The sequence below is a fragment of the Ceraceosorus guamensis genome (assembly GCF_003144195.1).
Source record: "Ceraceosorus guamensis strain MCA 4658 unplaced genomic scaffold IE81scaffold_50, whole genome shotgun sequence".
Classification (NCBI taxonomy): Eukaryota; Fungi; Basidiomycota; class Exobasidiomycetes; order Ceraceosorales; family Ceraceosoraceae; genus Ceraceosorus; species Ceraceosorus guamensis.
In genome coordinates, this window is record NW_020290045.1 from 18,387 (window position 1) to 39,770 (window position 21,384).

A 21,384-nucleotide genomic window follows, 5' to 3' on the forward strand; every position below is an offset into this window, starting at 1 on the left:
CTCATAAGGAGACTGGGGCTTCATTTGTTGCTGATCCTTCTCCTCCACGTCTCTTGTCCGCCGCAATCGAACACTTGAAGCACATTGTGTGGATTTCGCGAATCCAAGACCTTCTTGCTATACCTATTGGCTGCTATTTGCAGCATCCGCTCGCGAAGATGCTGCGTTCTAAAGCAAAACTCTCCATGATCAGGCTGGGCAGCCTCGTTCAGGATGGATCTTTAGCAAGATCAACGGCCAGGACTGAGCCCACCGTCGTGCTGCAGCAACGCGGGATGCATCGCACGCATCCTATTCCAGCTCGAGTGCTGCCGGTCAATCCTGCGCTGGACAGCTCTGGCAAGATAAAACCTCGAGTTGTAGTCCTAGGGTCAGGCTGGGGAGCAATGACGGTTCTCAAGTCCATCGATCACTCCAAGTACGAAGTGGTTTGCGTGTCTCCCAACAGCTCTTTCAACATGACGCCTTTGCTAGCTCAAGCAGCTGTAGGTTCCTTGGATTTCAAAGCTACCATGGAGTCTGTCAGGTCGTGCGGATCCACGCAGCTATACCACGCCTGGGCAGACGGCATCGACACTACAGCCAAACATTTGCTCCTAACTCCAGCTTATCCCCCTGCTTTCAGAACCGCACCGCCCGCCACGCTGGGTCCGGACGACGCACCCATGAGGAGCTTCCCGAATGCTAGAGGTGGTCATAGCACTAGCTTTGTCAGACCTCCTCATAGGAGAGCTATCGAGAGCTCAGAAGTGGAGGTGGATGGGGAGAGCAGCAGAAGCAGACATCATGCCCAGAGCGAGGGCGAGACGTGGAGAAGCGCTGAAGAAGGCAGACAGTACTTGTTGCCGTACGACAAGCTGGTCATCTCGTGAGTAATCCGGCTGCGGAGAGGAACAACGCTGGCTCCGATCGATGAGCGTCAGAGAGCTCTCGATGACCTGTCCTGATGAGCGCAACTACTTCGCCTCCTGCACACCATAGGGTTGGTGCTTATAACCGGACATTCAAGACTCCAGGTGTTCGAGAAAATGCCTGGTTTCTGAAGGATGTGCAAAATGCTCGGTCGATTCGGTGAGTAGTGATTCATCCCAAATGAGCTCGTCGATGCTCGTGACCGCTGAGCCGAGTTGGGTCACCTGTTCTGGACGTAGATGGCGGATTCTGGAGGTGTTTGAGATGGCTGATCACCCAACGTGAGTGCACCTCGTTTCAATGCAAGCCAGAGCGATGACTAATACTTTCGCATCGCCTTGCTTCCGCACCGCATCTACCCAGCATGAGCGACGAGCAGCGCAGGCAGCTGCTCAGTTTCATCGTCGTTGGCGGAGGGCCGACCGGCTCAGAGTTTGCAGCAGAGGTTCGTGGCTCCAATTGACCAATGAGCGCTTACGCTCTTGTGTCTGAATGTCTTTCGTCCCTTTTCGTTTTGACTCCTTGGTCCCTAGCTGCACGATCTAGTCAAGTCCGACTTGACGCGCATCTTCCCTAAAGTGGCACCGTTGGCACAAATCACTCTGATTGACGCTTCCAGCGGTATCCTCTCTTCCTTCGATGCTAGTCTCTCGACCTATGCCAGGCAGAAATTCAAGAGGGATGGGATCAAGATTTTGCTCGAAAGGCAGGTCAAAAGAGTGGACAGGGGCAGACTCGTCGTCGAGCCTGATGGCGAGAGTAAGTCGACGCTGGACCAGAAGCCTTCAAAAGTGATGTGTCGAGCTTTGCCCGTCCGCGCTGACTTATGCGCCGCCTCCGGACCCCTCGCAGTCCCTTTTGGTCTGCTTGTTTGGTCAACGGGTGTTTGCAGCACACCGCTCGTCAAGGTGAATCGACACTGGGGCAGAGACAAACCCGCATTGCCTGCGTCCGCTAACACACTCTGCATGCAATCACTGTGCCTCAGTCCATAACCTGCATCAAGAAAGACGAGCGCAACTCGTTCTTGTACACCAACGAGCACTTACACGCGCTCGCTTCACAGGGTGAAGTCGAGGCCACTAGCAGCTCCGAAGCAACCCCAAGCGCGCCCAAAGTCTTATCGGATGTGTATGCGATTGGGGATTGTGCGCAAATCGATGGGGTTCCTCTACCCGCTACCGCACAAGTAGCGGCTCAGAAGGGCAAGTACGTAGCTTCCGTACTGAACGGCAAAATCTCACCCGAGACCAAATTCACCTTCAAGAATATGGGCCAGATGGCCGCTCTGGGCGGTGGAAAAGCAATCGTGGATTCTCCGCAAGCCAAGATCCATGGGCGATGGGCTTGGATTATTTGGAGAAGCGCTTATACCTTTATGAGCTTGAGCAACAGGAACAGAATCCTCGTACCTTTCTTTTGGGCCGTCAATCGAATCTTTGGAAGGGACCTCAACAGATTCTAGAGGCGAAGCTGTTCTTTATGGCCCCTCGAACGACTTCTTTTTTTTTGCGACTGCCACGACGGTCTTGAGGGTTGCCTATCCACTTTACAGCACCTCCCTAACAATCTCGAGCAAAGCACCTCACAATCTCAATCACTCGGTTACATCACAAACTTAGACAGGACACTCACGAAAGCAGTCGTATGGACAATACAAGTCTGCTGCGCTACGTTTCGAGTGAATCGCGTGCGCATGCTCAGATGTCAAAGGTTCAATGTAGCAAGACAGGCTATTGTGAAGTGCAACGATGGGCGAAGTCCATGTTGATCTGCACGATCGTAACACAATTCAGCATGTCTTCGTCACTTGCGTAGAATACATTGAGACAGGGGCAGGGATGACGAAGCGTCAAGGTAGCAAAGAAAAGACGACGAGGCTTGCAAAGCTTCGCACTGGCGTATCGTGGTATGAGTGCAGAGCAAGAGGTATCGAAATTTGAAGGGCGCACGACAGAAACGTAGGGCACGGCAGAAAAAAGTCGGACAGGACGCTTTGCGATCAACGTGCCAACGCCAAAGGAGTTTGAGGCGATCGATGAGACGAAGATTGACTACGGCTGTGAGAACGTGTAGGCGTTTGTGGTGCAGCCTCCATGTGCGCAAGAGCTGTCGACTTGTTCGTGCCATTAGAGAGATCTCGAGACGGGGTCGTCTCGGGTGTGAAGCTCCATCCAGCAGCAGTGATAGCAGCTGTACGTTCCAGCGTCTTGGGCGACGCGGTGATCGAATGAGCTGACGGCTGGTTCCCGACACTGTGACTGGCGATGCCTCGCTGGACGGTTGGGCTTCTGGGCGGTATAGAAGGACGAGGGGTCGATGCCAGCTGGATGCCAGTCATGCCATTGCTGCTCAGAGGCGAGTCCTGCGAGAACGCGCTTCTGTCGTCCGACGAAGGGATTCCCGAAGTGTAGCTGAGCGTCTGGACGTGCGAGGAGGATCTTATGGGGTACGACGTAGACGTTCGCTTTGGGCTTCGAATCTTACTGCTCGAACTCGCAGCGTTGGCATCAGAGCCTTCCGACGAGAAAGAGGCTCCAAGGAACTGTTCGCGCGGTCCAAGCGCAGCCCACCTCTTCTCGCAGTACTTTTCCTTCCAAAAAGTCTTTTCCGCGCGAGCCGTGGTGCTTAGAGGGTTCACGACGCCAGCGGGTCGACTCGCTTCATAATACGAGTTGGCGCGCGCATTGCCCCATTCGCGCGCCGCATCCAGTTGCTCCTCGGTCCAGTCGTCCAGATCCACGCTTTTGACCTTGCTCACGTGCACGCCAAGGCTCCTGTGCACGCCCGAACAACTGATGCAGATAAAGATGCAGCATGGCTGACCGTTCAGAGCCCAAGATGCCCATCGAGGATCTGCGAGGAGGTGTAGCAAGTCAATGGGTCAACATGACGCGTAAAGGCATCTCCGTCTACGGCTAGCTGCATTCCGAGCAAGACTCACCTGGCAGCCTGCAGTCTGCACACGCGGAATTTTCTGGCAACCTCGAAATTCGAGCGATTTCCGCCGCGCGCGAAACTTTGGATCCAGACTGACCAGAATTGATGCGTTCCACTCTTTTACGCACATTGCCCGTCGTCGTCCCAGCAGTTTCTTGCGCGCTCGAGCTGGGCAGCTTAGCACCGCTCATGTCCGTCGATAGGTGAGGTCTATACAGCCTTTTAGATGGAGATTGGAGCTCCGTGGAAGCTCTTCGATGGTTGGAAGCCTGGCTCATTCTTCTCGCTTGGCTTGTCGAAGTCGAGCCGCTCGCACCGCTGCTCGTGCTGCTGCCAGCCATCATAGGCGCGGGTCCAATCTGAACAGTAGACAGGTCCGTGGTACTATCGCCATAGGAGCCTTGCACAAGCTCAGCGATACGCGCATCGAATTCATTGTCCGCCATCCAAGGTGGAGCGCCCGCATCGCTCGAGTCTGTCGGTTGGCGACGCAGCAAAGACTGACGCGAAGCCCCCGCCGCCGTCTGCAAAGGAGACGTGATGGTGATGTTTTCGACGCTCGCATCGTGCGCGCCAACATAGCCCGAGACAGGCGTCTTGTTGGAGATGCCACGCTCGTGCGAAGGTCGAGTGGGAGTCGTGGGCATACCACTGCGCGAGCCTTCCATCAAGACCGACAGGTATGGGCTTGACGGAGATTGAGGTGAGACCAAGCTATGGCGGGAACTTGACGCCGGTGCCATTTGTCTTTGCAAGCTGTCCGACTGCCTATTGAACAGACGATTGGTAGCTATGTTGCTCAAATCCGTCAAGCTCTGGCTAAAAGCCTTGCTCTGACTGGCAAGTGCATTGCCATTGTCTGAAGGACCGAGAGGTCTGAGGGCCGCCAGACCAAAGTCGTCCGCGCCAGAGACAGACTCGAAAGCTTCAGTCATCTCTGCTGACCTAGCGACCTTGTCGATCTGGCGCACGCTGCTGGTCCCATTGATTAAGCTCTCGATCGCTTTGCGGATAGCCGCGATCCAGCTCTTCATTGCCACATCATCAGGAGCTTGGAAGAACCTGCGCTGGTCGCGCGTGATCACCTCGAACGTGAACCTTCTCTCCACGCCTCTAGCTTCCCGCACTGTAGCAAATCGAAGATCGATCATGGGCTGACTAGGCTCCAAGATCTTCTTTTCACGCCAAGCCGCATACTCTCCGAGGTGACCTGAGCCGCTAAGGACGACCCACGCTTCGCGCCAATGCGCTGAACGATTGACGCCTCTCGGAGCATCCGAAGCGCTCGTGCTGTTGATAGGTCTACTGTGGACCCAAAGCAAGCCTTCCTTCTTCCGCCTCGAAGATTGAGCTAGAAGGCCATCAGACGGTCCAAAGCGAGGGGCAGCGCTGATCAATGACGACATTGGCATTTGGCGGACATCCTGGTCCTCCATCGCAAGCCCTCCGATTCCGAGTCCAGATGAGGAAGAAGTGCTCCTTCCTGCGCCCGCAAGGGTTCCAAGTCCGCGTCCGGTGTGCGTCGACTCGGACGACGATCGATTCATAGACGGACTGCCTCTCTGCGTTGTGCGCGCGCTCGATTGTTGACCAGGTGAGGTAGCCGATACCAGTCTTTGTCTGAAATCGAGCAAGCCTTGTTTGCTGGCAAAGGGGCTAGGAGTGTTGGACTGACTCAGGGCTCGTCGAGGCGTATCTCGATTGACGCCCCGGGGTGTACCGAGTCCTATGGGACTAGCATCGACGGCAAACGGACTGACAGCAGTCAAAGAAGGTGCGGCGGGAGCAGTGATGGCCCCGCTCGTGCTGTAATGCTTTGGCGTCGCAGAGGGAAGTGACGTGGAGAGTTCTTGCGGGCTCGTCAGGTGCTCGTCTACATTGGCAGTGCCACTTGCCGTACCTCGGAAGCGCTGAAAGGCGCCCATGACCGGACCGGTGATGGCAGTGGTAGCAGGCCCCGCATTGACGAACCTCTGCGATACCTTTTGGCGCATCAACCCGATCGCATTGGTGGCAGACGTGCTTGCAGATGCGGGCCCCGCTGCAGCTGGCTGCGCAGTTGTCGATGACAGGGATGAGCCTTTGTCCGGCATCTGGGTCACAATGGGCGTGTCCACGATCGCCTCGACATGTGCTTGATCAGCTGGCGCCGCGTTCCTACCAGCAGAGCCCGCACTCAGACCCGTAGAGCCAATGGCCCCAAAGCTGCTCAAAAGGCTCTTGAACTTCGCCGATGCTGCATTCTTGCTGGTTTCCACAGAGCCCAGAGTAGTGCTTGGATCGGTAGCATCTGCCGGAGCCTGTGCTGCGCCAGCGAAAGTCTCGTCCAGCTCGGTAATCTGAGCGTCGAGCACATCGAGTGCCTTTCGTGCCTCTACATCCTTCGCCTTGGCTTGCTGAGCAGCAGCTAGCGCTTCGTCCCCGAACTTTTCCAGCGCCGAATAGAGCGCAGGAGCTGGCCAGCGCGGCTGAGTCGTGCTAGTTGGCGCAGTATCGGCGTGCCACCTGCACAGGAACAGGATCTGTTGTGCAGACTCGAGTTCTGCAGCACCTCCATGCAGCGCAGCATGTACCCTATAAAGCTCCACTCTGGCTCTATCGAACTTGAGTTGTCTGAGTCTTTGCAGCTCGTCCTTTTTGTCCTGCTTCGCTTGACCCTTGTCGTAGCCCACAGCATTCGAAGCGTAGCTCACATCCGCATCGACATCTGCAGACATCGCGCCGGCCGAAATGGTCTTGGTAGAGAGCCATTTCTGCGTGAGGTTGTAATACGCTCTGCTGTCCGCTTCGAAGAGCTTGATGTGCTCTTGTGCGGTCCGACAAAGCTCGAGCAGGTTTCTCACGGGGCCAGTGACGCAATTGTCTAGCATGCTAGATTCGCTCTCGTCCTGCGCCCTGGCTCGCGTTCTTGCTTGAGTCAGTGCGAGCTGCAACAGCTTTCCAAGTGTGTTAGGCTGGCTCATGGACAGATCCTGTAGCGCATCATCCAGAGCCCCATGGGCCGCACGCGATGCGCTGGCGTGCGCCTGGACATCAGCCGTGGCGCGCAGGACCGCCTTGGCCTGCTTTTTGAGCGCAGCAGTCCGTCGACTTAGGTTCTGTACCGCAGCTCTGAACAAAGGCGAATCGGCCTCGAGACAGTTAGCCACGGTGATTTCGGTATGGTCCACCAATAGAGCCTTCGACGTAGCACCGGAGGGAGCCGGATCACTGCTCGGAAATGGAACTGGATCGCTTTCCGGCTTGCACATCGTGAGACGGCGATCATCGGAATCGTGCGGTAAGCTTCGTGACGCGGAAGCGGGCGACGTAGCTGCAGACCGGCTCGGAGTCGGTGCAATGCCAGACGTCGCGGGAGCAAGAGGATCGACAAAAAAAGCGAATCCTGCCAAGATGCGCGAGCTGCTATTCCGCTCGTCCACCTCGACGAAGCAGCAGGCTCTCTTGCCCGTCTTGCCGAACTGCTCCGGTGTCCACTCGACGTCAAAGTCTTGATCTCGCTCCTGTTGAAATTCGTCTTGCGGCACGACAGTCCAGCCTGGTCGTATCAGTCCGCCAGCTCGACTTCGCAATTTGTTGTCGGCAGCGTTGAGCACGTGCAGTAGTTGGGAAGAGCTATCCGCGCTAACAAAATAAAGCGCATGCGAATGCGCCGAATTTGGTCTTGAAGAAGAGGAGGGCGTGCGCCTTCGAGAACCAATCTCCGCACTTGAGGTGCTGTTGGATGATGTCGCCGCAGAATGCGCGCTTTGGAACCGCAATCGCACCTTGAGATTGACGGTGTGGCTCTCGACAAGGCTGCAAACATCCCTCTGATCCTTGTCTGCGTCAGACCACCGCTTGTGTGCCGCTTCTCTTGGACGTTGCAGGCGGAACAGGCTGTCATGCGCCGGGTCGATCTCATCTTCCTCCGCATCGGCATCCTCAGATGCGCCAGGCTCCTCATCCATGACGAATTCGCAAGGCGGAGCGCCCAACCTGGCCCACAGACCAGAATGTTGTCCAGCTCCAAGACCTTGAACAGGATCGTCCGAGTATTCCAACCTAGACTGAATGCTCGTCCGAAGTGAGCGAGGCTGACTGATCTGCGATGCAGGTTGGATAGGTGTCGGCCTGAGACGCAAGACACGACGAACTCTGACCCGGCTGATGCTCGATGGCGGCTCCCAAGAGCCTTGGTCGGGCTGCGCCAAGCCCTGCGGAACTGCGTTCGCCGCCATCGAGTTGCCGTTCGGTGCAGCTTCGAGCTGAGATGTGAGACTGAGTGCAGCATGTTGACCCATCACAGCGCGAGGTGCTCTGAGCTCCCTGGCCGCCCGACCGAGATCCAAGAGGGCATCACGCGCTCTACTTCCAATATCGGCAGACCTTGGACGAGATTTTGGCAAGTGCATGTTGCTCGAGCTGCTCGAGGATGAGGAGCCGACTCGCAGCAGGGCAGTAGAGAGGTTTTGCTCGGGCTTGGAAGGGGATGCCGAAGGTTGTGATGAGCAATGCTCTAAGACTTGGGCAGTTTCAGCATCTGTCACTCGTTGTGAGACGCGCTTGGCGGCGCTGGCCGAAGCTGAAACGGGAGGTTGGGTATGATAAGTGGAAGAAGATACCCTACTGCGCCCATTTGTTGTGGGAGAGTCGACTGACGTTGCTTCGCTCTTGGGAGGAAGAGACGCAGAAAAGTCTTGCCCGCTCATGCGCCTCGTGCGAGTCTCTGCCACTGGAGAAAGGCTGACTGTGGCGGAGATGGACAAGCTCTGAATGTCGAAGCGAGGATCCGCAATGCGGACCGCATGACCTGGCTGCGAGAGGATGTGCATGCCAGGCATGGGCTCGAAGCGGCCAATTTGGTCGCTCGCCATGCTGAAAGGAGCCGATTTGGTGGTGTGTGGGAATGGCGAGGAGCGGTGCTGTGTTTCTTGGCGACGATGCTAGTAGGGCAAGCGGCGCAGAGTGCAGAGCACCACGATCCACACGAGACTTTTGGAACAGGACAGGCAGGGCAGGGCAGGGCAGGGCAGGGCAGGGCAGGAACTGTCCGTGTTGTGTCTACTCGACCTTGAGCCTAACCATGGCGCGGCAGCTTTGCTTGCTTGAGGGACTTGACAGTCAGCTCCTTCGTGTGTGTATTCGAGCAGCGCCAATAGCAATGAGCAGACAATTGATGCGCGTCTGCTCTTTTCCCTTAATGACGGCGGTACCTCTGAGGAAGCGGACCCGTGCGGACCGATACAAAGACCCCGTCTGGATGTTGGCGTCGGGTGCAGAGGGCGAGAGGACTGTATGAGGACAAGAAAATTGGAGGGATGGCGTGAAGAGGGAAGAGCCGCAGACCGAGCTGACGAGCGGACGTGCCGTCTTGTTTTTATTGCCACGCCTCACCTCAACACTCTTCGAGCTTCAACTCAGGGTACAATGTGAGTGTGGGAGTGAATACCGTCCGTTGGTGCGCTCCGTCGGACTGTGACTCTGTAGGTGACTGCGTCCGAGATCAGCTACCCTGCAGGAATGCTTCTGCTGCTGCGTCCTCGCCGGCAGCTGTGACTTACTCACCACTCACTGTACCGGTACTGATTCGGTAGGGTACAGATGCAGTCACGAGTCTAAAGTCGGTACGGTACAGGTGCAGTCTAAGCCAATAATCTTGAATGAGTGCACCATCCAGCCACCGCGCCTATATGCAGGGGCTTGCCGTCACAGAAATGAGATGACGCTTGCGCGTGAGGCTGTGTCGCGCGACGCGCTGCGCGGGGCCTCCCTCGCCAGAGATGATCACGTGCGCCCTGCTTGCCGAGCGCGCCGTCGATTGCGAATTCTGATTGCGAATTGAATTCGAGGCGGCAGCAGATACCTAAGATCCGCGGTGATTAATTCGACATGGCATACATGTAGATGCTTGGTGCACTCGGTTGTCTCCCGCCTACAAGCATAGCAAGGTCAGAGACGGATCTCAGCCTCACAATTGCCTAACAAAGCCTTCTGCACGCTGGAATCCAAGGAGCATATATAGGGTCTCGACGAGATGGTCAACTTGGCTGGGCGAAGCCATCTGGCAGGCGTGGCCGCGTCGCGTTTGTTCCCATCTCCAACACGTCTCACTCCCCGCCACTTCGCTCGAGCGACACTGCACCACAGCTCGATGTCTTCACAAGATGCGACCTCTGCTCAATCTTCCATCTCCAACTCTTCCTCCTCTTCCTTTGCTTCCCCTTCTTCTCCTCCTCCTCCTCCTCCTCCTCCTCCTCCTTCGGACCCTCGCACAGACCACTCCCGTCATCGAAATTTCTACCGACAAATTCTTCCGCCGTTTATTCGCGTGTTGGGCTACTCCACCGCCATCTATTTCTCTCTGCAACTCCTCTGGACCTACCTGGATGCTCGCGAACAGACACAATTGGAGCAGGAGGAGAAGGATAGATTGATCAGGATGGTCCGGGAAAAAAGGGAGAGGGGTGTTGAGGCTGGAGGCGCAGGAATAATGAACGAGCGAGAAGTGACAAGGGGTTGGTGGGGATGGATCAGAGGTCAGGAATAGGGTATAGCAGGTCTCTTGCTATGCTTGCACTACAACGAGCAACGCGTTGCGGGCTTGTCTTCCTAGCTAGAAGCAGCCCGAGGCAGAATCGAGGTGAGTCATCCTGCGCCTCGACTCGTATCTTGCGTGTCGTGCCCTCCCTTGAAAGCTTGCTCGCTGACTCCCGCTTCTGGCCATGCTCCACCCTCAAGGGCCCATGAATTGGAGAGGGCCCTGATTCGATCCTCAGAGCATTCACATTTCTTCCTCAAACTTCGTGAACGTCCATTTCGTGTAGTGTGCTTGCATCAATGCGAGTTGAAAGCACGACAGCTTTCGAAGCCCTCATCCGACAAGCAGGCTTCTCATCCCGAAATCCTCAATGCGACGTCTAAGCGACTTGAGTCGCTCATTAGGAACAGGTCGCCGCTTGTAGTTGATTCGATGTTATACGTCAAGCATTCACCACGCTGCGCAAAGCACAAAAGCCCCCAATCGGACGTGGAGTCAGTCACAAGATAACGCGATGCGATTGCAACGAGTGCGATCAGTGACCGTGGCTATATGCGCTTTCAAGCATTCTTTGCAGCATCCGTAACAAGTTTCGCGACCTTGTTGGCCAATTCCTCCATTTCCTGCTGGATTCTCGCTTCAGCATACACCCTCACGCAATCCTCCGTTCCGCTAGGTCTGACGAAGCTTCTCCCCTCCAAATACTTGCCCACCAGCTTGTCGATCTCTTGCTGCAGTCCGTCTGGCGTGACGAGTTTCCTGTCCGCATCCGTCGTGGTGAAGAGCGCGCGATCTGGCACGATGACCTTGAGCAGCTTGTTCGGCAGGTCTGTGTACAGACTGTCCCAATGCGCAGGTTCCCAGTCTCTTTGACGCAACACCACCTCTACCAGCAGCATGTCCGATAGCGCATCCCCCACCGTTTGGTTGATGAGATCGATCAGATTAGATAGTTGAGACAATGCGGACTGACTATCACCTTGAGGAGAGCTGGAGGAGATCTTGCCGCGAATCAGTGACTGGGCAGAGTCGGAGAACAGCACGGTACCGTGCCCATTCGCTTCAAAGTAGACGCCCACGTCGAATGACTCGGCGGCGTGATGCAGATGCTTGACTCCCGTAGAGGTGCAAACAACCGGTACGCGCTGGCGAAGAGGCGAAAAGACGCAGATGCACGTTCGCCTTCAGCAACAGCAACGTCGTGGACAGTCCTTTCAGCTCTGCTCACCTGGGACAAGTACTTTGTCGAACCTCCATTCGCGTAAGCGGTCTGCACGCATCCGATCTTGATTTCATCGGCTATCCCTGCGCGCTTGACTAGTTCGCTGATGTAATCGGCCACGAGAGCAGCGATCCTATCGCCATCCAATAATCTGAAGCTCTCCTTCTGCGAAGCATGCCCATTCAAGTAGTAGTACACAATGCGGTCCGCATCGCCATCAAAGCTGCACAGACGCTCCCCCTCGGCGACCTCTTTTTCGAAACCAGAAGGCAGCGCCTGCTTCGTCTTGACATGGTCTGCTCCACAGCCGTTGTTGAGCGCTCCGGCGGTATCGATGGATGTGCGAAGAGCTCGCACCTGCAATGCCGACGCAGGCAAGTACTTTTGGAAACGCTGCAAAGAGATCGCACCCACACCGTTGGCACAGTCGACAGTAAGGGGAGAGGTAGCTGGCTTGTCGGCCTACACAATGGATCAAACACAGGCTCAGCAGTCCGCGCAAATTCGGCGTCAGTATGGACGACGAGCACTCACGATGGCCCTCTGGAAGGCATCCGCAAGCTTTTTGTAGTACCCTTCCTCCGTGGGCTCTCCGTACGGATCAGGAGTGCTCTGAGTGTTGTAGGCCTTGACAAGGTAGTGCAGTTGGGGAGTAGTCAGCAGACCTCCGTTGCGTCCCTCTGCACCTATTGCGGCCAGACCCGCTTCGATGGCTTTGACGAGCTTGGGACTCGAAGGGCGCGTATCGTGAGCATAAACGACGACTGCCGGAGTCTGCAAGTTGATACTGTCCGCCTTGATCAGCCTTTGCAGCACTGCAAATAGCTCTTCGTCCGTCAAGGCGTTCGCTGCTTCTGTGCAGTATGGCTCCCAGTTCGAAGCCAGCATCTCTCCTCGTGGATCCACAGCTTTGAGTCCATTGTCCTGGGTGGAAGAGCGGTGGACTTGGTGAGCAACTCAACGACGTCAGAGCGTATTTTGTGCTTGCATACTCACTGGTTCGGGATTGTGGGATGCAGTTACCATCATACCGACGACTTTCCCGCCCATTCGTTTGCTTCTGAGTGCGCTGATGAGTGCCAATCTGAAACAAGTGCTTTCTAGTACATCTCCTCTGCGAGCACAAAATGGGGACATCAAGTTGACGCAATTAGTGCCAAGCCGGGTAACCGGCCAGGAAAGAGGATTGTCACTTACTTTGTTCGGACACCGGCGGTGCCATATGTGAATTTGATGCCATCTGGCTTGGGGTATGATTTGGACGCTTCGGAGATGAGAAGGGTGGGAAGCCCGTCGGTCGCTCGAACGGCAAAGTCTATGTTGGATGGAAGCGCCATGATGGTGGGTGAGGAGCGTGTGCGCGAGTGTGAGAAGGGTAAGTGTGATATGGGAGAGCGCCTTGGATCGTCACTTTATCGATGTACACTATGCTGAAGTCACTTTGTCGATGTATGCTATGCTGAATGATGATGATGGCGTCGACGAGTCGGTCCACTTGTGAATAGGTTCGTGTGTCTGCTGCAGATTCGCCGATGCGGTTAATGTGTCGGGCGCATGGACCTACTACGATGGGTTCATGCATGCATGCTGCGCGCAGGCTGGTGTTGGGCGCACGGACGCACGGGGACCACAGCCACGTAGGCGTCCCACTCAGCATCGGCCTCTTTCTTCCACGTGGTTGCCTGCAACGGGTGTGGAACACATGCATGCATGGTTGGTTGCCTTCTGGCTGAGAATAGTGAATGGTGAATTGGATAGACTCACACCTACCACAAGACCCGATGATCCACGCTCGCCGTATAGTCACCCCCAGATCCTGCTCGCTCTCCTCAAGCAGGCCAGGCTTAGACCGAGAGCAAGCGAGAAGCGAGGCAGCCTTGACGTAGCAGACGTCAAGCAGCCCATCCGGTCCTTCATCCAGGGCGATCTGGCACTCCACAGAAAGCTCATCTGGCCCTCACTCGCACTTTGACTTCAGCGGCCACATCTCATCCTGTGTACCACGATCACCACACCAGTCATGGCCTCCTCATCCACAAATCTTCTGCGCTCGTTAGCAGTCGCACGATCGCGCATCTTCCAAACATCCACACCCAGCCTCTCCAATCCGGGTGGTGTGCGAACCGGATCCAAAATCCTACGTGCCAGATTAAGAGGTCCTAGCATGTTGAGGTACTATCCTCCTACGCTCAATTTGAGATCTGTCAACATGTTAGGTAGAGAGCTGGAAGGGGATTTATGGAGGGACGTGGTGGATTGGAACGAGAGACAGCGATTGGCTGATCTGGACAAGGCTAAACATTATGGGAAGAACCCGCCCAAGAAGGGTGAGTTTCCAAGTCAACACGCGGGATTAGCAGGTGCTCGTGTGACACAATGGTGGAATAGGGAAGAAAAGGGGACTTTGTCTGGATTTGATGAGACGATATTCGTGTAATGCTTACATCTCCTTTCCACCTCTTCGCTTGCAATGCTCCGGGCAGGTCAAGGACGAAGAGCAGCTGTCAAAGGAAAGAGGTGATGCGCACTCTTACTCGCCGCGCCTCCAGTATAATGCTTCACACGCCCTCTGATACACTCTACGCATCCGCTTCGCAATCGATTCTGAGTGTCACCCGCCGTCGAATCTTTGGATGAAGGTGCAAGGGTCGGGTCTCGAATTCGAGATGTGAGACTGGAAACGGTTCATGCGAGCAGCTGCTCTGCTCTGCTCTGCTCTCGGTGTGGCTCACGCAAGCCATTCGTCACAAATGATACGCAAGCAGACGCCATTTGGCCGGGTCGATGTAGATGTAGGAGGAGGTGGAGGATGTGGGGCAGACAGATATATCGAAAGCCGTTCGAGGGTGGAATCAGCTCAAGCTGACTTGCTCCCGTTCAATCACAACAAGCTGACTTGGCATTCTTCAGTCCAAATCATTCCTGATCCTCACACGCATATAGAAAGCGTACGATCGAACTCTAAGAGTCACGAGTGCAAAAAGAGCGTGCAGCTGACTTGAAATTGCCTTCGAAAGTGTGAGTCATACTCGTGGCTGGATGGCAAAATGCCGTGCAAAGCTTTGCGAGTCACGGCGACACATGCAATCGCATTGAAGATTGTGTAAAAGCTGTGCAAAAGCTGCGTTGGGAGCGCTGCTTAGTGCACTTGGTCGCTCTACCCTGACCGCTTGCGCTCGACCTTCACCACTTCACACCCAATCAATGTATGGCAAATTGTGTGACTCGAGAGCATTTCTCGAGTCAGACGGTGACGGATGGTGATCTGGTCGAATCTTGAACCTGTATCGGAACGGCGCGCAGTTTGGAGCGCCAAGTCAGAGTCAGTCGTGAGTCGCGAGTCGCGAGTCGCGAGTCACGAGTCTGTGAGTCAAGGTCAAAACGAAACTACGACGGCGAGCGATTCGATTCTGAATGAGGTCATATGGCCGTGGGTGTGCCGTGCCGCGCCCACGTGGACCGCGTTCATGGAAGGCGGCGATCAGCGCGACGAGTGCGTTTGCTTGCTTGCTTGCTTGCTGCAACTGCCTGCCTGCCTGCCTGCCTGCATGCATGCATGCCTGCTGTATGCAAGCGTCACTCGTCACTCACGACGGTGCCTCTCGAGCCAAGGCACCTTCAAGTTGAGTCTCTCATACAGAGACAGCTCCTACAATTTTCACGTCCACATCCCCGTTCGGAACAAGAGGTACCCGCATTCGTCTTGATCGCGCTTCTCACACTTCCATCTGGTGCTCCACAATTAAAGGCAATCCTACCCCTTCTACGTGTGCGTCTGCTTTGCTCAGTCCATTTCTCGTAAAGCCAGCACAATAGATAGAGGAGCTCCCAAGACTCTTTCGAGGTGGCGCAGCTGCTCGCATTTTTTTGTCACGATGAACCCCAACGCTCGTTCCTTCGCTTTCAATCCTTCGGCGTCCGGCTTCCAGCCAGGTGGTGCCCAAGGTCAAGGTCAAGGTCAGGGGCAAGGCGACCCAAACCCGCACCAAGGGCAGCCGCAGGGTAATTACTACCAGCAAGGCTTTACAGGCGCGGCAGGAGGAGCGCCTCCTCCACAGCAATACGGTGGATACGGACAACAGGGGTACACTGGGTATGGCTACGGACAAGGCCAAGGTCAAGGGTATGGAGGATATCCACAACAACAAGCGTATGGAGGATACGCCCAGCAAGGTTTCACAGGCCAAGGATCACCTTACCATGGTCAAGCCCAAGCTAGACCGGCTGCAGGATCCAATTTGCCGCCTCCACCTCAAGCCAGAGCGCCGATCCCCGGTGGAGGTCCTGCAGGTCTTCCCCCGAGACCTGTAGACGAGACTTCAGGAGCCGATGAGGGCCAAGTCAGAAAACCTGTTAGTATGTCCCTTGGGGGTGCAAAGGCTACACCCGCATCTGCAAAGGCCGATGATGCGCCCCGGAAACCAGTCAGCATCAGCATTGGAGGTGCGAAGAAGGAAGCACCGGCGCCGACTACTGCTGGTGATGCGCCGCGCAAACCCGTTAGCATCTCTATTGGTGGCGGAGCGGCTGCTCCCAAAAGCGGTGAAGCGTCTACAGCTCCGCCACCTGCCGCTACAGCTCCAGCAGAAGGTGCGTCTGACCCTGCTGCCGCTTTGCCAGCTCCAGCAGCTCCAGCAGCAGTTGCGGCACTGAAGGGCGAAGCAGCAGCAAAGGCCGCTTCGACGCCCGAAGCGTCCCCGCCTGGATCCCGGTCCGAATCGCCCGTCGCCGGCAAAGCTTCAGCATCATCCGCTTCTGCATCTGCGTCTGCACCAAAAAAGAAGATTGCCGGAGAAAAGAGCGCGACGGATGCTGAAAAGGTGTTGGACGAGGCACACAAGGCTACGGACGAAGAGACGCTTAAAGATCTCTTTGGCGATGCGCACGTCAAATCTCACTTGAACGTTGTGTTCATCGGACATGTCGATGCGGGAAAATCGACAATGGGAGGTCAGTTACTGCATCTGACAGGAATGGTGGACAAGAGGACGCTGGAAAAGTTTGAAAAGGAGGCTAAAGAAGCTGGAAGAGAGAGCTGGTACTTGAGTTGGGCACTCGATTCTACGCCTCAGGAACGTGAAAAGGGCAAGACTGTAGAGGTCGGCAGAGCTTTCTTCGAGACTGGAAAGAGACGCTACACGATCTTGGACGCGCCCGGACACAAGAGTTACGTGCCTAACATGATCAGCGGCGCTGCTCAGGCCGACATTGCCATTCTGGTGAGCTTGGGTTGCTATGATCATGCATCGCAGCGATCAAAGTACTGACGCGCCGCACGCTGTTCCCTTTACAGGTCATCTCGGCCAGAAGGGGAGAATTCGAGACTGGTTTCGAGAGGGGAGGACAGACGCGCGAGCACGCGGTGCTGGTCAAGACTGCCGGTGTGCAGAAGCTGGTCGTGGTGGTGAACAAGATGGACGAGTCAACTGTCCAGTGGGACAAGTCTAGATTCGACGAGATTCAAACCAAAATGACACCTTTTCTCAAGGGAACTGGCTTCAATCCAAAGACGGATGTCACTTTCCTACCAGTGTCCGCTTATGCGGGACATAATCTCAAGGATCCTTTGCCCAAGGGTGTGGGCGAGTGGTACAAGGGCCCCACGCTGCTCTCCTTTTTGGACGACCTCAGCTTGGCCGATAGAAAGATCAACGATCCCTTGAAAATGCCCATCACCGAAAAGTACGCGGATATGGGTACGGTGGTAGTGGGCAAACTGGAAGCTGGATCGGTGAGAAAAGGCGATTCCATACTGGTCATGCCGAACGCGGTTTCGGTGGAGGTGGTGAACATCACGAACGAGCAAGACGAAGAAGTGCCAGCTGCTATTTCGGGGGATAATGTGCGAGTAAAGATCAGAGGTGTGGAGACGGAAGACATAAGCGTAGGCTTCGTCCTCTCGGACGCCAAGAAACCGGTCCATGTAGTCACACAATTTGAAGCTCAATTGGCCATCCTAGACTCGAGAAACATCATCGCTCCTGGATTTCAGGCCATGATGCACGTTCACGCCGCATCGGAGGAAATTCAACTCAATGCTTTGCTCCATTATTACGACAAGAAGACGGGAAAGAAGAGTCGCAAACCTCCCGCGTTCGCCAAGAAGGGTGAGTGCGTCGCTGTTGCTTTCCATGCAACACGCGCTGACTAGACTTGCGTGATACCCTGTTTTGAAACTCGATCGCTTCTGTAGGCATGAAAGTGGTAGCGCTCATAGAGACGACTGCCCCCATCGCGATTGAGAAGTTTGCAGACTATCCGCAATTGGGCCGCTTCACCGTTCGAGAGGAAGGTAGAACCATTGGTATTGGAAAGGTGACGAAGCTTATCAGCTCCAAGGAGGATTTGCCAGATCTCGCCAAGCTGGGCATTGATGGAAAGGCTTGAGGAAGCCTCGCGTGTTGATGCGCAGCTCGTCACCTCACTGTCCTTCCTCTTGCAAAACGACACGATACACGAGAGAAAGTGATGGGAAGCCGTGCATTTCTTGTGGTTTGTTGTGGGGCCTTGAGGCCCACATACCGAGGATGTTGCACACTTTGCGTATCACCGTACTCTGGTACGCTCGGGGGGAAAGCGGCTTTACAAGGTTGCATACATGCATCAGAAGCACATCATCATTGCCATCGTTGTCTGACGCGAATTCCACACACAAAGCTGCTGCTTGATGGCGCTCTTGTAAAGGTCTACACGCCGCGCAAAGTGCCACGTGGGCTCAACGCGTCGCGTCGCGCCACTCGACTCTGACTCGAATTTGTGCCAGACGCGTTTGGGTCTCGTCCGAAAGAGCAGCGCGGGACCTAATTTCAAAGAAATTGCGACGCCCTTCGAGAAAAATGATTTTGCTCGGTTTGGCGACTTTGCATGCAGCAGCAGCACGAACGCTGTAATTTTTTCTGGGGGGAGTCATGACGAGGTGCTCGAGCGTGCGTGGGTCATGGCTGCTTGGGGCCGCCTTGATCAGATGAGCGGCGAGCGCACTCTGATGCACTCCACGATCAGGTCGAACGCCCGCCTGTCCCCAAAGCAAGCCAGAACGACTCTGTATCCCACGTACATCGACACTTGGAACTAACCCATTCGGACTCGCGATCTCAGCTGAGACCGCCTCGAACGTGTTTAGCACCGATTCGAACAGCCTCGTCACTGCTGACAATGGCACCCACTGCAAGCTCCACCTCGGCCGTGCCATCGACATCGGCCAAGGCGCTGCTCGACCCTGCTGATGCGCTGAGCACCCTCGCGTCTTACAAGACTGGCGATGGCTTGAGCATGGATGAACTCATCGACAGCCGTCAGCACGGCGGCTTGACTTACAATGGTGAGCAGCGATCTGATTCTTCTCATCTTCACTTCCCAAGAACCTCGACTAACATCTCAACACACGCACCTGCCCAATCTCTAGACTTTTTGGTATTGCCAGGTTACATTGACTTTCCAGCCTCTGCTGCATCGCTCAAGACCAAAGTGACTCGCAATGTGACCCTGAACACTCCATTTCTCTCTTCTCCGATGGACACGGTGACAGAGACGGACATGGCTATCGCCATGGGTCTAATGGGAGGTATGGGAGTCATTCACAACAATCTCTCGGCAGAGGAACAAGCTGAAATGGTTCGAAAAGTCAAAATGTACGAGAATGGATTCATCACAGAACCGCTTTGTCTCTCTCCAAACGCTAAGGTTGGAGATGTGCTGGATATCAAGCAGCGCTTGGGCTTTGGCGGTGTACCGATCACTGGTGAGTCAGCTGCTTTCTGCTCAGTACGTCTCTTGGGCTACTTGCTCGCTGGTCTAGCACCAAGCGGCAAGTGCTGAGCGGCTTTCCGTGATGAAAACAACGATTTTGCTGTAACCTTCGTTCTTCCGAATAACCTCTTACGAGGTGGGATGGGGAGACTTGATAACCTATGTCCACTGACCTTTGCTCGCCAGCTCGTATTCGTCCTCGAGTCTAGCACGAACTCAACTGACCCGCCAACTTTGTTTGTGCACGCTAGATACCGGAAAGATTCGCGGCAAGCTGCTCGGTATCGTCACTGCTCGTGACGTGCAATTCCGCCGACCAGACGTGTCGGTGACGGAAGTCATGACTGTCGATCTGGTCACGGCTCGGCAGGGCATCACCTTGGAGGAGGCAAACACCATCCTGCGCGATTCCAAAAAAGGAAAGCTTCCAATCTTGGACGAGGCTGGCAACCTCGTCTCTTTACTCGCCAGATCCGACCTTCTCAAGAACCAAAACTTCCCATTGGCTTCTAAGAGGCCCGAGTCCAAGCAGCTGTACTGCGCTGCTGCCGTAGGCACCAGACCCTCTGACCGGGAACGTTTGTCACTCCTTGTCGATGCCGGCTTGGATGTGGTCATCCTCGACTCGTCTCAAGGAAACAGCGTGTTCCAAGTAGAGATGATTCGCTGGATCAAGAGCACCTACCCGCACATCGATGTTATCGCGGGCAATGTCGTCACACGAGAGCAAGCTGCAACTCTGATCGCTGCTGGCGCCGACGGTCTCAGAGTGGGTATGGGCAGCGGTTCCATCTGCATCACTCAGGAAGTCATGGCGGTGGGTCGACCTCAAGGAACAGCAGTGCACGCTGTTGCCGAATTCGCAAACAGGTTCGGTGTGCCGGTCATTGCTGACGGAGGCATCAGCAACGTGGGCCACATTGCGAAAGCCTTGTCCCTAGGTGCCTCGGCCATCATGGCTGGAGGCTTGTTTGCCGGAACGACGGAAGCGCCAGGAGATTACGTGTACAGAGACGGCAAAAGGTTCAAGGCGTACTCTGGCATGGGGTCCCTCACCTCCATGGCTCGCAAGACGAACAAGATTTCGGGAGAGAATGCGGCTACGCAGAGGTACTTCTCGGAAGAGGATACGGTCAAGGTGGCACAAGGCGTTACGGGCCAAGTGACGGATAAAGGTAGCGTGCTGCCTTTTATCAATTACCTCTACACTGCCTTGCAGCACAGCTTTCAGGACATGGGAGTGCAGAGCTTGGACCAACTGAGGAACAACGTCAAGGTGGGAACGCTCAGGTTCGAACTTCGGACCGCTAGTGCTCAGCTCGAGGGTGGGGTGCACGGTCTGAGCTCGTACGAAAAGACGCTATACAAGTGATCTGTTCGCTTGCCCTTGCGCATCGCCATTCCCGCTGTTTCTCGACCGAGTTCCGCCGACCCGCACAATCCATGTCGGCTCGGCTTTTTTCGGCGTCGGCTTCCCCGATCTTGATGCCTTCCACGTCGCCAGGCAGACGCACTCCACACGAATCCAGAGCGCCCTGTATGATGCCTCTTCTCTCTGACCTCCGCGCCCGCTTTGCACCTCACTCACGACTCGACTCAAACTCAGCCATGCCGATAAGGGAAATTCTCGTCTGAAAGAAAACATCCCCTCTCTCTCTCTTTCTCTCTCTCTCTCCCCCTCTCCCTGCCTTTCCCCCGATCCCCCACATTCGACAAATTATGCTCTCAACTTTTGTTTATGAATCACGACATGCGTCACCCATCTCAACACTTGCAGGCTCGAAATGCTCACATCTACTTTGAACGTGTGCTTCGCGTGCGTGAATGCGTACTTGACGCCAGTCTGAGTCCGTTATCGAGCTGCGACGAGAAGGAGGGCCGCAGTCCCACGCATCTTTGGGGGGTCCTGTGCAATGTACTCTTTAGAAGCGCCTACGGCGACTGTCCCCCCGGGCTTCGACCTTGAAGGCTGCTTGGAGATGAAGGGTCGGAGTGAAAGCGAACCCATTCGACGGGCACAGCTACACGATTCGCGACCTTG

General features: G+C 55.4%; 8 protein-coding genes across 8 annotated transcripts; 6 read left to right on the forward strand and 2 right to left on the reverse strand.

Annotated features, from left to right (window-relative positions):
* Nucleotides 1–275: 275 nt before the first annotated feature.
* On the forward strand, nt 276–2,716 carry IE81DRAFT_315725 (FAD/NAD(P)-binding domain-containing protein; the record flags this gene model as incomplete). The annotated part of the gene is made up of 8 exons (XM_025512535.1): nt 276–690; nt 829–868; nt 982–1,071; nt 1,152–1,193; nt 1,276–1,357; nt 1,446–1,671; nt 1,765–1,820; nt 1,901–2,716. The coding sequence occupies 8 exons, from the start codon at nt 276–278 to the stop codon at nt 2,375–2,377; spliced, it is 1,428 nt and encodes a 475-aa protein (XP_025368200.1). The 3' UTR covers nt 2,378–2,716.
* Nucleotides 2,683–8,977, reverse strand: IE81DRAFT_195601 (hypothetical protein). The gene is made up of 2 exons (XM_025510826.1): nt 3,857–8,977; nt 2,683–3,768 (listed from the first exon to the last, which is right to left on the reverse strand). The coding sequence occupies exons 1-2, from the start codon at nt 8,706–8,708 to the stop codon at nt 2,915–2,917; spliced, it is 5,706 nt and encodes a 1,901-aa protein (XP_025368201.1). The 5' UTR covers nt 8,709–8,977; the 3' UTR covers nt 2,683–2,914.
* A 1,008-nt stretch (nt 8,978–9,985) lies between these two features.
* Nucleotides 9,986–10,381, forward strand: IE81DRAFT_348664 (hypothetical protein; the record flags this gene model as incomplete). Its single annotated transcript, XM_025516286.1, has 1 exon — nt 9,986–10,381. The coding sequence occupies one exon, from the start codon at nt 9,986–9,988 to the stop codon at nt 10,379–10,381; it is 396 nt and encodes a 131-aa protein (XP_025368202.1).
* A 375-nt stretch (nt 10,382–10,756) lies between these two features.
* On the reverse strand, nt 10,757–13,028 carry IE81DRAFT_195653 (Phosphoacetylglucosamine mutase). Its single transcript, XM_025510827.1, has 5 exons — nt 12,792–13,028; nt 12,591–12,708; nt 12,129–12,518; nt 11,601–12,056; nt 10,757–11,517 (listed from the first exon to the last, which is right to left on the reverse strand). The coding sequence occupies exons 1-5, from the start codon at nt 12,929–12,931 to the stop codon at nt 10,933–10,935; spliced, it is 1,689 nt and encodes a 562-aa protein (XP_025368203.1). The 5' UTR covers nt 12,932–13,028; the 3' UTR covers nt 10,757–10,932.
* Nucleotides 13,029–13,698: 670 nt separating this feature from the next.
* Nucleotides 13,699–14,115, forward strand: IE81DRAFT_275513 (hypothetical protein; the record flags this gene model as incomplete). Its single annotated transcript, XM_025511455.1, has 2 exons — nt 13,699–13,921; nt 14,078–14,115. Coding segments are annotated over 2 exons (261 nt in total), but the record flags the coding sequence as incomplete, so codon positions are not given.
* A 41-nt stretch (nt 14,116–14,156) lies between these two features.
* Nucleotides 14,157–14,717, forward strand: IE81DRAFT_195666 (hypothetical protein). Its single transcript, XM_025510828.1, has one exon. It carries the CDS (start codon nt 14,282–14,284, stop codon nt 14,594–14,596), a length of 315 nt encoding a protein of 104 aa, XP_025368205.1. The 5' UTR covers nt 14,157–14,281; the 3' UTR covers nt 14,597–14,717.
* Nucleotides 14,718–15,176: 459 nt separating this feature from the next.
* IE81DRAFT_337914 (hypothetical protein) lies at nt 15,177–18,414 on the forward strand. Its single transcript, XM_025515519.1, has 3 exons — nt 15,177–16,813; nt 16,888–17,701; nt 17,788–18,414. The coding sequence occupies exons 1-3, from the start codon at nt 15,470–15,472 to the stop codon at nt 17,979–17,981; spliced, it is 2,352 nt and encodes a 783-aa protein (XP_025368206.1). The 5' UTR covers nt 15,177–15,469; the 3' UTR covers nt 17,982–18,414.
* Nucleotides 18,415–18,499: 85 nt separating this feature from the next.
* IE81DRAFT_315739 (putative inosine 5`-monophosphate dehydrogenase) lies at nt 18,500–20,957 on the forward strand. The gene is made up of 3 exons (XM_025512536.1): nt 18,500–18,915; nt 19,000–19,335; nt 19,595–20,957. Exons 1-3 carry the CDS (start codon nt 18,750–18,752, stop codon nt 20,713–20,715), a joined length of 1,623 nt encoding a protein of 540 aa, XP_025368207.1. The 5' UTR covers nt 18,500–18,749; the 3' UTR covers nt 20,716–20,957.
* The last annotated feature ends 427 nt before the right edge of the window (nt 20,958–21,384 follow it).

Coding starts and splice junctions, on each gene's coding strand:
- IE81DRAFT_337914 (XM_025515519.1), top strand. CDS start 15,470: ATGAACCCCAACGCTCGTTCCTTCGCTTTCAATCCTTCGGCGTCCGGC. Junction 16,814..16,887: donor AGGCCGACATTGCCATTCTG/GTGAGCTTGGGT, acceptor TTCCCTTTACAG/GTCATCTCGGCCAGAAGGGG. Junction 17,702..17,787: donor TCCCGCGTTCGCCAAGAAGG/GTGAGTGCGTCG, acceptor TCGCTTCTGTAG/GCATGAAAGTGGTAGCGCTC.
- IE81DRAFT_315739 (XM_025512536.1), top strand. CDS start 18,750: ATGGCACCCACTGCAAGCTCCACCTCGGCCGTGCCATCGACATCGGCC. Junction 18,916..18,999: donor CGGCGGCTTGACTTACAATG/GTGAGCAGCGAT, acceptor CCCAATCTCTAG/ACTTTTTGGTATTGCCAGGT. Junction 19,336..19,594: donor TGGCGGTGTACCGATCACTG/GTGAGTCAGCTG, acceptor TGTGCACGCTAG/ATACCGGAAAGATTCGCGGC.
- IE81DRAFT_195601 (XM_025510826.1), bottom strand. CDS start 8,708: ATGGCGAGCGACCAAATTGGCCGCTTCGAGCCCATGCCTGGCATGCAC. Junction 3,769..3,856: donor TGCAGACTGCAGGCTGCCAG/GTGAGTCTTGCT, acceptor ACCTCCTCGCAG/ATCCTCGATGGGCATCTTGG.
- IE81DRAFT_195666 (XM_025510828.1), top strand. CDS start 14,282: ATGCGAGCAGCTGCTCTGCTCTGCTCTGCTCTCGGTGTGGCTCACGCA.
- IE81DRAFT_195653 (XM_025510827.1), bottom strand. CDS start 12,931: ATGGCGCTTCCATCCAACATAGACTTTGCCGTTCGAGCGACCGACGGG. Junction 12,709..12,791: donor ACCGCCGGTGTCCGAACAAA/GTAAGTGACAAT, acceptor TTGTGCTCGCAG/AGGAGATGTACTAGAAAGCA. Junction 11,518..11,600: donor CGACAAAGTACTTGTCCCAG/GTGAGCAGAGCT, acceptor CCTCTTCGCCAG/CGCGTACCGGTTGTTTGCAC.